The 13,908-nt window shown below is 39.2% G+C and overlaps 1 protein-coding gene across 33 annotated transcripts in view; it reads right to left on the minus strand.

The window, feature by feature from the left end:
* The window catches only part of CAMK2D (calcium/calmodulin dependent protein kinase II delta), a 322,125-nt gene that overhangs the window by 13,804 nt on the left and 294,413 nt on the right, over positions 1–13,908 (minus strand). For all 33 annotated transcript variants that reach the window (XM_033215084.1, XM_033215075.1, XM_033215078.1 and 30 more), the window contains one exon: positions 954–1,029. In XM_033215084.1, coding sequence (XP_033070975.1) covers positions 954–1,029 — 76 coding nt within the window. The remainder of the gene's footprint in view (positions 1–953; positions 1,030–13,908) is intronic.

A 13,908-nucleotide genomic window follows, 5' to 3' on the forward strand; every position in this document is an offset into this window, starting at 1 on the left:
AGGCCCTGTTTAAATTGAATGCTTTATTTTTACTTCAGCGAAGTAATTTCCTTCATAGTTCCTATGATCCAGGAGTTTATAAACTTTAAATAAGCATTGGAACCCATTCCTCAAGTGAAGTTTTCCTTAAGATATAAACATATAAAAGAGATGGAGATAAAGTTGAACTGTACTGGCTGAAGAGAGAAGGCTGCCTCATGTCACCTCCTAATCTCTTTCTCTGCCCCAGAACCTCTGCAGAACTGCAAGGGAAAACATTTCTTAAGCTGAAATGCACATTTTATGTGCTTTCCTTTTTTGCGTGTGTTTTTGCTCACATGAATTGCTCTGCCTGGATTGCCCTTTACTCATCTGGACTTGTGTGTGTGTGATACGGGGGTGGTTATACATCTGCGTATTTACAAAGAAATCTCCAATCACTGGATCAGAAGTCAAGTCTTCTCTCTGTGAAATCTTTTTTTCTTTTCTTTCTTTTTTTTTTTTTTGAGACAGGGTCTCATTCTGTCACTCAGGCTGGAGTGCAGTGACGTGATCATGGCTCATTGCAGCCTTGACCTCCTGGGCTTAGGTGATCCTCTTGCCTCAGCCTTCTAAGTATGTGGGACTACAGGTGTGCCCCACTATGCCTGACTAATTTTCAAACTTTTTGTGGAAATGGGGTCTTGTTCTGTCACCCAGGTGGGTCTCGAACTCTTGGCCTCAAGCAATCCTCTGACCTTGGCCTCCCAAAGTGCTAGGATTACAGGTGTGAGCCACTGTGCCTGGCCTCTGAAATCTTAAATAAATTTTTCTCTCCTAGGGGCACTTAGTCATTTATACCATGAAATAAAACTATTATTGACATATCAAATCTGGAGTTAAATATATGCAAATTTAGATATATTGAAGAATGCATTCATATAACAAATATATTTACCATATGCATGAAAGCAAAGTAAACATCTGCTACTCACGTGTAGGCTTCAAAGTCCCCGTTGTTGATAGCTTCGATCAGTTGTTCAGTGACTTTGATAATCTCTTGCTTTCGTGCTAAAGGCAAAAATAAAGAGTTGGGTGAGAATAAAAGACAAAAGTCATATAAAACATTCTTTTTCACTTTTATTTTTTGAGACAGGGTCTCACTCTGTCACCCAGGCTGGAGTGCAGTAGCGTGATCATGGCTCCCTACAGCCTTGAACTCCTGGGCTGAAGTGATCCTCCCACCTCTGCCTCCCAAAGTGCTGGGATTATGGGTGTGAGTCACTGTGCCCAGCCAGAATCTGCATTTTAACATGACTCTCAGGTGACCTCTGAGTACATTCATGTTGGAAAGCACTGCTATTTTCCATTTGTTTGAAAACAACAGTCACCTGAAAGGTCAAGGTTATGTTTTTTAAAATTAGTTTTTACAACCTTAAACAACTTGATTGGATTAGTAAACATATTTCTCTCCATAGTTAACAAATGTTATTAAAAACAATCTCAAAAAGTATCATTCTAACAATATAGGTCTATCTTCAGAGTAAAGATGATATCTTGCATAGAGATATTGAACTTTACATAATTATTTGCATTTTCTCACTATTCTGCTTGACTGACTCTACAAGAGGATGCTGACACTTTGGCCTTTGTATTTAGACGAATGGCCTTTAGTAAACTACAAATTGAAGAAGTGACATATGAATCAATACTGTAGATGTAGGCAGATAATCAGATGAAAGCCTCCAGGTATAGCTGTCAAACCCAACACCAATCATGACTTGTTTCTATTCCTAGCCTGTAATTGGTGAAATTATTAATAGTTGGTTTGGCTCAAATCCTATCTATTCAGTGAATTTGTTTCTGCTGACATCTGTCTCAAGTGTTCTTTCTCTTTTTCAAAAGCCTGCAGAATCTGTATTACTCACCTGGCAATTATGCATATGCTATCTCTTGATACCTTCTTTAGTTTAAAACACATTATTACTTGTTTTAAATTGTTATTAAACTTTCTGTACTGTGTAATGTGTCTTCTTCGTTAACTTAAAAGCTCCCCGAGGGCAAAGAACATTTTATTTTCTTGTATAGCCTAAAAAGCTTTGTTCAATGTCTTTTATGGAATAGATGCTCAATGTTTGTGAATTTAATCAATTGAGACTAATAATAACCTTTCTTTATTTCAGAACACTGTTCTCTTACTTATAAAATTACTGCATGACATATTTTAGAAATCAAATTTTACTGGATTTTAAGAATATTGTGATAGTCCCTTAAAATCACTGACGATAGACTGGGAATCACAAAATGTTACCTCCCATCTTATCTTACTGAGGTAGTGAGGCCGCTATTGATCACGAAAAAAGCTGACCTCTGGTTTTGTTCTTTATTGAGTAAAGAAACCAGTTTGCACTTTTTATGAATCTGATATTCATTAAACAGATTGTAATCACAAACTTAAATGCTTACTTTCACTCTGAAACTTCAGGTTACCTAGGTGATGACAGTATTTAAAAATAAGTTTTCTATAAATCAAATTTTACTTCATTGAGACTCTATATGAGACTATATCATAACAAATACAAGTAATAAACTATCCTATAAAACGTGATTAAGTTAGTCCATAATATGGTTACCAACAATGTCAAGGTCTATAATATTAAAAAATCACTATATGGGTTAGAATTCATATTTAGTTAACATAATTACTTTTTGTTTATGTAAAGTAACATAACACAGCTCCTACAGAAGTCCAAAAGATTTCTCGCCCTTGCTCATTTGATTGATGAATATCAATAATACATTTAAAAGCAAAACATACTGACAGAAGTGGTATCAGGGCATGATTTTGTAATAAGGATGCTGCCAGTGACACATTTTAGCTTAATTCAGTTAAGCAATAGGTGATTCATCCGTCTGTGGCCTCAACAGTATGAACATTTGGCAAAAGCTAATGACAGCTGACCCGATTCTGGAACATAAGGGACACGGGTGAGGAGGATCTCAGAAAACGAGATGATAAAAATGTGACCACCAAAACTTCCTTCTCACATGAAATCCTCATTTCAAACTAACAGATTTTTATTTTATTTTTTTTGTCTGATATACAGCTGACAGGAAAAACTATAGTTTAGAAAACATGGACAATTTGAAATGAGCATAAGATCAATGTCTTTCGTGGAGTTTCATTAGGGTAAGCCTCAGTTTATAGAGTGTGAAGAATTCAGGATCACTTCCTGAAGTTTCTGAAAGTCTCTGCACTGCCTCACAAGCATAATATGGAATTAGAACCATTGGGTGTATATGGCCGCCTCTCACTTTCTGAACCACTACGGAAATACACATTCGCTCTTCAATATTTTGCATGCCACAACTGGCTTAAGGGTTGTCCTGCATAAACAAAGCAACACAAATTGCCTTCTCTCACTTCTTGTGCTTAGAAATGATGGTGCTTTTACTGGCAGGACAACACATGGGAATTAGCCAGGATGCTTCTGTGCTGTATCATCATAAAAACAACGTGACTCTTTTGGCTTAGGAGGGGCCTGGAACTCAGGAATCTTTAGAGTGCTTATTTCCCTGGGGCAAAGGAGCTTGAGTGAGTCATAGGCGGCACATGACAGCTGACTCTTTAAAGGAAAGCAGAAGGCTGGAAATGAATCATTTGTATATAGTAGTCAGCTTGTGGTTGGAACTGTTGTCACAAGCCCAGCATCTGACCTAGAGGAAGAGAGGGTTTGGTGCTAGCTAGCTCTACTCTCAGTCAGCAGTGAGGTTAAGGAACAGTTACTGTGCCAGGGCTCTGGATAGACAAGTTGTGTGGGGAGGGGGTCCACTCTCATTTGGCCTTCCCTCTTCCTGAACACCAACTAATAACCACTCCAAAAGTCAAAGTGGGGAGAGCTTGTGACGTGTTCCTAATTATACCACGATGAATGGAGAATGTACCAGTAGTGTTCCCTGAATACCATAGGCTTCTTCCACTCCACAGCTAGCCATTTAATCACAGGAAGCTGTTTACCTACTAGGTTTATTTCTAGAATTGAAGTGCTCCAGCCTATACTCACAGGACACAAAGTACTTTCTGGGGATTTCTAGGTTCTTAGGAAAAGGAAAAGGAGAAAACCAAGTGGGAGAGATGTTCCAGGTTCTGAGTGGAATTACTTTCCATGCAATTATGCAAAAAGAATTGGGAACATTTTCACTTTCAAATTCATACATTGTTGGCGCTTGTTCTAAGATGCCTGGAAGAGTAAGATAAGGGTGTGAATGATCCCAGTGTTTGAAAACAAAATAAAACCCAAGAACTGAGAGTAATTACATAATAAAACAACTTACAGATTTCAACATTTCCTCAAACATTAGATTTGGTTACTATAACAATATTCAGATATGCAGTGATTATTTCTTAGTTTAACAGATAAATAAAGGGATTATGGGCATTGCCCAAAGGTGTGGAGTTTGCTGATCACTCCTTCCCACCTTCTTGTCTTGGAACACTCTCCTTTTACTTAACTCTCTTGCTTTTCTACATGTTCTCATTCTCATTTGTCATGTTATCCTTCCCTACCTGGACATTAAATGCTTCAGTTCCTTCTAAAGACTCAATTTGAGTCCCTCTCCTTATCTCATGCTGCATCCCTAAAGTCCTGTGTACACCAGTGCCTTAAATAGTCATCTATATTCCAATGACTCCCAAATTGCTAACCTCCTTCCTAGACTTTTCCTTCAGATCTATGTGTCAAGGCCTATTTTTTTTTTTTTTTGAGACAGAGCCTTGCTCTGTCGCCCAGGCTGGAGTTCAGTGGGGCAATCTTGGCTCACTGCAAGCTCCGCCTCCCGGGTTCATACCATTCTCCTGCCTCAGCCTCCCGAGTAGCTGGGACTACAGGCGCCCGCCACCACGCCCGGCTAATTTTTTGTATTTTTAGTAGAGACGGGGTTTCACCGTGTTAGCCAGGATGGTCTCGATCTCCTGACCTCGTGATCTGCCCGTCTCGGCCTCCGAAAGTGCTGGGATTACAGGCATGAGCCACTGCGCCCAGGTCAAGGCCTATTTTTGATCCTCCATTTGGGTATCTCAAATGGACCTCAAACCCAACATATACTGAACTGAGCTTAAGAACTTCCACCACTACAAGCCTGCTTGCTCTTCCATGGATCCATCTTGGTGAATGGCATGGCAAGATCATCTCTCAGTTGCACAAGCCAGAAAGAAACCTGAGGATCACATTTGTCTCCCTAAATCCAGCGCCTCAATCAAATCCATTGAGTTCTGCTGAATTTGCCTCCTCTTCTTTTTTACTTTTTTTCCTCTTCACCCCCACTCTGGGTACAAGCATCCATCATTTCTTGTCCAGGCTCTGCAACAGCCCTCTGACTTAGTGTTTCTGCAACCAATTTTGCTCTTCACTATTCTGTTCTCTACAACGCAACCACCTCTCTCTCTCTTTCTCTCTTTTATTTAAATGCCTGTCTCTTCAGATAACCCTCTATTTGAACTCTTTTAAAACCTCACTGCTCTCAGGATAGGAACTTGAAGAGAGACTACAAAACCTTGCATAATCTGGGCTCTGCCCATCTCATCAGACTCAAAGACTCTTTGAGTTTATCCTCTCCAATGCACTCTTCTTCCCTTGTTTTACCAATTCAAAATGGACACACTGCCTCCTATTACCAGCCCTTTATATGTCCTGTCTTCTCTTCTTGGAAAACTGCTTCCCCCACCCCGCCATTTACTCCTACTTCTTTTATCAGATCTCAACTCAACTATTATTTCTTCAAAAATGCCTTCCTTGGGCCAGGTGCAGTGGCTCATGCCTGTAATCTCAGCACTTTGAGAGGCCGAGGCGGGTGGATCACGAGGTCAAGAGATTGAGACCACACTGGCCAACATGGTGAAACCCCGTCTACTAAAAATACAAAAATTAGCTGGGCATGGTGGCGTGCACATGTAGCCCCAGTTACTTGGGAGACTGAGGCAGGAGAATCGCTTGAACCTGGTAGATGGAGGTTGCAGTGAGCTGAGATGGCGCCATTGCACTCCAGCCTGGTGACAGAGCAAGACTTCGTCTCAAAACAAAACAAAACAAAACAAAACAAAAACAAAAACAAAAAAAGCCTTCCCTGACCCTCATGTTAGGTCAGGTCCCTGGGATGTTATGAATTCATACATAGCTGACACCTGATCTTTTTTGTTTGTTTTTTTTTTGAGATGGTGTCTCACTCTGTCGCCCGGGCTGGAGTGCAGTGGCGCAATCTCCGCTCACTGCAAGCACCGCCTCCCGGGTTCATGTCATTCTCCTGCCTCAGCCTCCTGAGCAGCTGGGACTATAGGCGCCCGCCACCACGCCCGGCTAATTTTTTTTTTTTTTTTTTTTGTATTTTTAGTAGAGACGGGTTTCACCGTGTTAGCCAGGATGGTCTCCATCTCCTGACCTCGTGATCCACCGGTCTAGGCTTCCCAAAGTGCTGGGATTACAGGCGTAAACCACTGCGCCTGGCCGATACCTGATTTTTAAAAGCACTTAGTACACTTGTATTTACCTATTTCTTTGCATGTAACCGATTAATCAGTTTTCCCTATATTCTTTTTTTTTTTTTTTTTTTTTTTGGAGACGCCCAGGCTGGAGTGCTGTGGCCGGATCTCAGCTTACTGCAAGCTCCGCCTCCCGGGTTCACGCCATTCTCCTGCCTCAGCCTCCCGAGTAGCTGGGACTACAGGCGCCGCCACCTCGCCCGGCTAGTTTTTTGTAGTTTTTAGTAGAGACGGGGTTTCACCGTGTTAGTCAGGATGGTCTCGATCTCCTGACCTCGTGATCCGCCCTCGGCCTCCCAAAGTGCTGGGATTACAGGCTTGAGCCACTGCGCCCGGCCTTTTCCCTATTATTCTATAAGGGAGATATTGCATTATTGCAACTCCAGCAGATAACATAGTACATGGCATATAGGAAATGTTCAATACGTATTTGAATGAATGGTAGGTCCAGAACAAACTCAGTTGGTTTCTGATTCCCAATCCAATGACCTTTTTAAAATATATGATACTACATTATTTGGTGATAACCTGATAGCTTTTAAGAAATATAAAATTGACAAACGGAAATAATTTAAGTATAAAGCAGCATGTCTTATTGTTTATTGACAATGAAAGAAAACACTTTTTGACTTGTCTAAAACTGACCATTGAACTCCTTTCTCTTCCTGACTTACTCATTTTTGCTAATGAAACCACAACTTTGCCAGTCTCCCAGCTCAAATCCTGGGGTTTCTTCTGGACTCAATTCTTTCCTTTGTTTCCATATCCAATCCTCCATGGATCATTATTTTTCCTTAGCACTTATGATGATGCTTCCCAGGGTACATCCTTAGCCTCTTAATTATTTCATTTGCTTACTCTTGGCAATCTCATTCACTCCTCTGGCTCTGACCGCATGCTGAAGACTGCCAGTTCTCTATCTCTGAGACCTTAAATCTTTCTAGGCTCCACGCTCATATTTCTAACTGCATTCTAAACATCTGAATTTGTCCTGGCATTTCAGACCCAGGGTGCCCAAAATGAACCTCAGTAATTTTCTCACAAAGTCTGTTGCATCTCTGGAATTTCTCATCTTGCATAGTGGCATCATAATCTACTCAGCTGCCCAAACTGGAAGCCTTGCTATCTCCTTTCTTTTTATTGCTCATAGATCGTTAGCCATTCTACATTCTTCCAACTCTTTCTCAGAGCCATTTCTTCCTCTCTAGGCTCCCTGCCACTGCTCTGATTCAGGCTCTCAGAAGTTCCTGACCCTTCCTGCTCCCAGGTCTCCCACACCAGCCTCTCTTACTTCTCACTGTTGCAGAATCATCACTCTATAGAACAGAGCTGCCATTGTCTTCCACCTCTTTAAGGTTTCCAGTATCCCTCCTCTCATGGTCTAGAAGCTGAAGCCCAAAGTTCTCTGTTTTAAAGATCTTCTTACTTCTTACTTTTCCAGCTTTATCTCCTGACACTTTTTGTCCTCCAGGGCTTTTATATATTCTCCAGCCACACCAAGGGGCTCACCTTTCCTCAACTAGTCCTGGCTCTTTGAGAACTGTACTTTTCCTCCCATTTTTCCTTTTGCCAGAAACTCTCCCTCTTCTGCCTGAAAATCTTTTTCAATACCTTGCTCGTGTCACTTTGTCTGTATTGCTCTTCCTGAGTGCTTCAGACCCAGCTACTTCATGTTATTTTGATCTTACTGCATTATCACAGGATGTTCATATATCTAACTAGAACTTGATCAGTTTATACTCTGAACACCTAGTACTGAGTCAACATCTATAAATGCATGCATGTGTGAATAAATATCAATATATGGTTAGACAATATATATAAAATACTGTGTACATTTTAAACCACTAGATAAATGCATGTATGTAGACAACGATCATGTATGATAGCAGTCTGGATGCGGTGGTGCTGAGAAGGCACCTTAGATACTTCAGAGTCTGCATCAGGACCACAGTATATGAGGCTGCAGTATTTCAGATGCTGGAATAGCAGCAGATTTAATCTTAAAAGTCTAGTAAGATAAACCAGATATTTCTAGCCAATGTTTACATTTAATATTTCTTTTCAAGAGGGTTGAGTGCAAAGAAATTCTAGCATTTGAACTTGAGCTTTTCAGTTGTTTAGATTTTGGATTAGTCAGTTTATTGAAGTGAAAGTACTTGATGATAAGCCCTATTGAGAGGTCTAGCTGACTACAATGAAACTTGAACCACAAAATAAACTGAATTTATACCTGCAAATGTGTCTTCACTGGGATGTGTGCAGAGTGTCATATGTTGAAATCTTCTAGTGAATTGTGCCTAAAAAGCACTTATTCAGTGATCAAAAGCTGTGCAATTAAAATTATTTTCTAGCTTTTTTTGAGTGTATCATCTTAAGTTAGCAATTCTATTTATTCACTTTCTCAATATGTCTAGTTCTATTTAATTTAAATTCTTCTTTCTACATTTCGCACAGGTTATTGGGTACTTGGCTGCCAGAGACTTGAAGGACAAGGAGGCTAAGTGACTTGCTCAAGTCATCCAGCAAATTCAGAGGCTGTGCCAGGGTTAGAGCTTTATTTGGCTAAGGTTCCCCTCTGCTGTTTAATTCACTGATCTATGTTCCTTTCCAGCCCACAGTGCTTTACTTCAATATTTTGAAATCATAAACTTAAATGAACCACCTAAACGCCTTTGAACTTACTCTGGCAAGGTGACTGACTACTTAATTACTGGGCTAAGGGTGTAATTAATTATTACATCAATTTCACACAACTGGGTGCCCCATGGTTTTATTGTCTTTTTCCATGCTGCCATTAACAAAATTAACCCTTGGGAATAGTTACTATTTTAGGCAAATATACAAATTATGCTCTTGGTAGTTTTATAGAAAAAGGTGCCTATCAACTCAGCTATATTTGGCATTCCCTGTGCAATTAGCAGCTTGTTTCTCCGTGACTTTATTTTTACTTCACTAGACTGATATAGTAGTTAATGTTGGGGAGAGGAATTTTCGTAATTTTGGCTTTTAAAATCAAACTGATCACAAATTCTAAAGTTGATTGATTTAATATCTATAATAGTTTATTCAAATATAAGACCTGGTGATTACTAAATTTCTATTCAAGAATATTCACTGTAAACTTCTTTTATCCAGAGGTCACCTGTTGAATAACATCAATTTTTCAACCCTTTAATTACTAGAGCATTTCATGATTAAAAAAATAAATTATTCAAACCATCTTTGAACCTTGCTATATAATGCACAGTAGTTTCAGAGTACAAAATGATAGTTAACTGGGGAAGAAGTAATATAAGTCTTGGCCCTGTTAAATTGCTATAGCCTAATAAATAATTAACAAATATTTAAGTTCAGAAAGATCCAGCATTTGAGATCATTTAGAATAAGTACAAATAGGTTTATTTATTTTTTTTTTAGTTTGCAAGGATATTACTGGGTTACAGCAAAATATGGTCATGTTACTCCTAAAATTATCTTTGTTCAGAAAAGGAAACAAAATATTTACTATTAAAGAAATTAAAGGAGGTATAAAGTACTTATAAAGATTTTCATTAAAAAATGACTTAAATGTTTTAGAGTCTAAAGAAACGATCTATGATTACATAGAACATTTGCTTATGTGAAAGAATTCATCCTAGCCACATTAAAGTAATTGGGTAACTTCTACCACCCCCAGCTGACTTGTAGAAGCTAGAAATAGCACAGCATTGTGAATACCATTGAGTATTTCAAGTATTAAGATGTTCCATGAATCAGGTAGGTGTGGTACCATTTCCAGTTAAGAGTTGATGACATGGAAGAAAAAGATTTTAAGCGACTGGTCAAAGACTCACATCATCTGCTTGGATTTATAAAGTCTCTTGGCATTCAAGTTTACACATTTGCATGAACAGAGAACTTCTAAGCATTCTCTAAGGGTATCTCTTTTCTCCACTGTGTAACCAAGGTGATGGCCACAGTTATTTTCTTGAAAGACAACAATTCAGACTTGGAAAAGACACAATGAAACCAATTAGATATAAAGTTTTAAAATATTTGGAAAGTTCTTCTTTGTCTTTTTTTTTGTATTTTTTGGTCATGAAAGCAATCCATCTGCCCCTAGGTACTGTAATGATTTTAACTAACTCTGCTAATCAATTTTATATTAGTCAAAACAGAGCATGCATCTTTCAGGTCAAGAGTTAATTTTTTTTTTTTTTTTGAGATGAAGTCTCGCTCTTGTTCCCCAGGCTGGAGTGTGATGGTGTGATCTTGGCTCATTGCGACCTCCACCTCCTGGGTTCAAGTGATTCTCCTGCCTCAGCCTCCTGAGTAGCTGGGATTACAGGCGCCTGCCACCATGCCCGGCTAATTTTTGTAGTTTTAGTAGAGATGGGGTTGCACCATGTTGGCCATGCTGGTCTTGAACTCCTGACCTCAGGTGATCTGCCTGCCTCAACCTCCCAAAGTGCTGGCGTGAGCCACCATGCCCGGCCAAGAGTTAATTTCAAAGTGTTAATATTCTGTCCTACCTTCAGTATTAATAGCCAGAAGTATAAAACGTGAGAATGGTTAAAATCCTTTACAGCCATGATGGTAGGTTTTAATTTCTTTCAATGATTTCTGTTGCTGTTGTTTTGCTTACAGTTAATTTAGTTTCTTTTCAATAACTGATTTCATCCCTTTATGAAAAGTATGCTATTTGAATGTAGTAAATAATAGAATATAGTTTATTCCTGAGTAAGTTTATTTACAACCACATTTTCCTGAGTAAATAAACTGGTAAATTTGCGAGTGCTTTCTTGGATCAAGAAGGCAGAAAGAGCTAAAGAGCATGTCCTCTCTACCAAATAAGCATCATATCCCTTTGCTGGTTTTGAAAAAGAAACAAACAAACAAAATTTCACAGTGTCAACTGAACTGTTATGTCCTTGAATTTGTTTTTTGAGAAAGAACTAGGCTGACTATATTAAGAGTACTCAAAAATGTTACTATGCATCCATAAGTATTGAACTCCTTGCGATCTTTTTAAAGGCATTTTCCCCTCATCTTCTTGCTACTGCAGGATCTCAGTCATATTTCAGTGTTTCTCACACTGATGTTGCCTCAATGAGGTAGAAGCTAAGTAGTTTTACCAACTAACACAGTATGAATATTTCAACTATAAGGATGTCATTTTACTTCTTTGTGTTAAATACTTCTCATCTTATTTTGACTCAGGAAGTCTCTTCCCCTGGAAGAGACTGTCAAGATAGCAAAGCAGATCTTTTAATACCCAGGAATATGCAGCAGCATCTCCTATCATTGTCCTTTCATGGTTTCTAACTTATTTTTATCTTCAGCAGCTGCAAAAATAGTAGCTTGTGCTTTCATTACAAAGTCCATCACTATCCAGTCCATAGCTTCCTGAATCAATAAAAGATAATCTCCAAGGACAGATTATCTTCAGTGAAGTGGGAAGAAGAAAGGCCAATTTACAAAACATATGGGAAAATCATACATTGTGTTAAAACTACATTTCCTTCCATACATTGTTTAAAACTACTAACACATCTGTAAGTGGGGAACTAGTGGAAAAAAGTTTGTAAGACAAATAAAATAATTAAGGAGTATTTTTCTAATTCGGAAAATTATGAAAAAATGATAGAACCTCTTGATATGTCAAGAGTGTGTTGCATTCATCTATGGCATTGTAGATCCAAAGGCCAGGGCTCAATGTAGTATGTGTGCCTATATGCCCAACTTTGATGATGACTGTAGCTTTCTCAGATGTCAGCCCATTGGACTGAAAAGGCACAGCAGCATCAATCTGTGTAAATTCATAATGGTCTGTCACAACTTGCAAGACTTATTTAGGTTTGGAGGAAAATTATTTCTACTTCCCATTTTTACTACACACACATTCACATAGTTATGCTGAAACTGTGTTTGCAAAAATTATGACAATGAGAGAAATCTGACATAACTGACTTCATCTTGCTTTTAACCTCCCAAGCTAACTGCCCTTGCTCATTCCTGGGTATAAACCATGCCAATTATGGGGTAAATTTACTTTACAGTTTAACTTTAAAGCAAGGATGATTACAGTCCTTTCCCAAAACTACACCCCCTCCTTGTTCAGGACTGAAACTACCTTCATAAAACTAATAAAAGGCCACAAGGTTAGAATTACGGTAGAGTCCTGAATTTGCCAAGATCTACGAATAGTTAAGCAATAACCAGCCATTGTTTCCTAGTTTGCTTACTGATCAGGAGTCATGTAGCTGGAGGTCACAAGATTTATAACTTCTTCAATTACTCCTAATAGATAACATTACTATTGTAAAACCTAAGATTGGTCTTTGAGATATTTTTCAGACTTTTGCATTATGGTGAATCAACTGATGCCACCCAGACTTGTGACTCATGCAAAGGAACTGACTCAATAGGTCCTGCAACCCCCACCCAGAAACTAACTCAGCACATGAAGACAGTTCTGACATGCCTATGATTTCATCCCCAATCAGTCAGCAGCATCCTTTCCCTAGCCCCCTTTCTGCCAAATTATCCTTAACAACCCTAGCCTCTAAGTTCTCAGACAGTCAGATTTCAGAAACATGTCCTGTCTTCCTGCTTGGATGCCTTTCGATAACTAAACTGTTTCTCTACTGCAACATCACTGTCTCAGTGTATTGGCTTTATGTGTACAGCAGATGAGAAGAATCCATTGGGCTGTACCCATGTGATGCCTATAACTCTTCCAATGTTGTCATGCATTTGAAAGCAGTGATAAGACTCCTAGGCCCATGAGCCATTTCCATGCTTAGTTACTACACTGGTGAAAGCTTACTTTGGGAAGATAAAAATATCCTATCACACTAGAAATTACTAAATGACTCACAGTAACACATGCTTTTTAAGAAAGGATACCTCACATTGGTACTGTATAATGTTTAGCTCTGGGACATTTGTCTGTAAATTCAGCTTAGATAATTAATTTAAAAGTTCTTGTTGAAATATTGGGGCCCAGTTGGCCAGGTGTGGTGGCCCATGCCTGTAATCCCAGCACTTTGGGAAGTCAAGGCGGATGGATCACTTGAGGTCAGGATTTTGAGACCAGCCTGGCCACCATGGTAAAACCCTATCTCTACTAAAAATACAAAAATTAGCCGGGGTGGTGGTGGGTGCCTGTAGTCCCAGCTACTTGGGAGGCTGAGGCAGGAGAATCGCTTGAACCTGGGTGGCGGAGGTAGAAGTGAGCCAAAATTGTGCCACCGCACTCTGGCCTGGGCGACAGAGCGAGATTCTGTCTCAAAAAACAAACAAAAAAATTGGGGCCCAGTTTTACAGGTCCAGTTAAGGTGTTCTTAGTTTAACCAATGCAATTGCAGTAAAAATTAAATTTATGAGCCATATATTTCAGAACCAACATATTATATATTCTCATTTATTCC

Source organism: Trachypithecus francoisi, unplaced genomic scaffold (genome assembly GCF_009764315.1).
Source record: "Trachypithecus francoisi isolate TF-2019V2 unplaced genomic scaffold, Tfra_2.0 Lachesis_group1, whole genome shotgun sequence".
Classification (NCBI taxonomy): Eukaryota; Metazoa; Chordata; class Mammalia; order Primates; family Cercopithecidae; genus Trachypithecus; species Trachypithecus francoisi.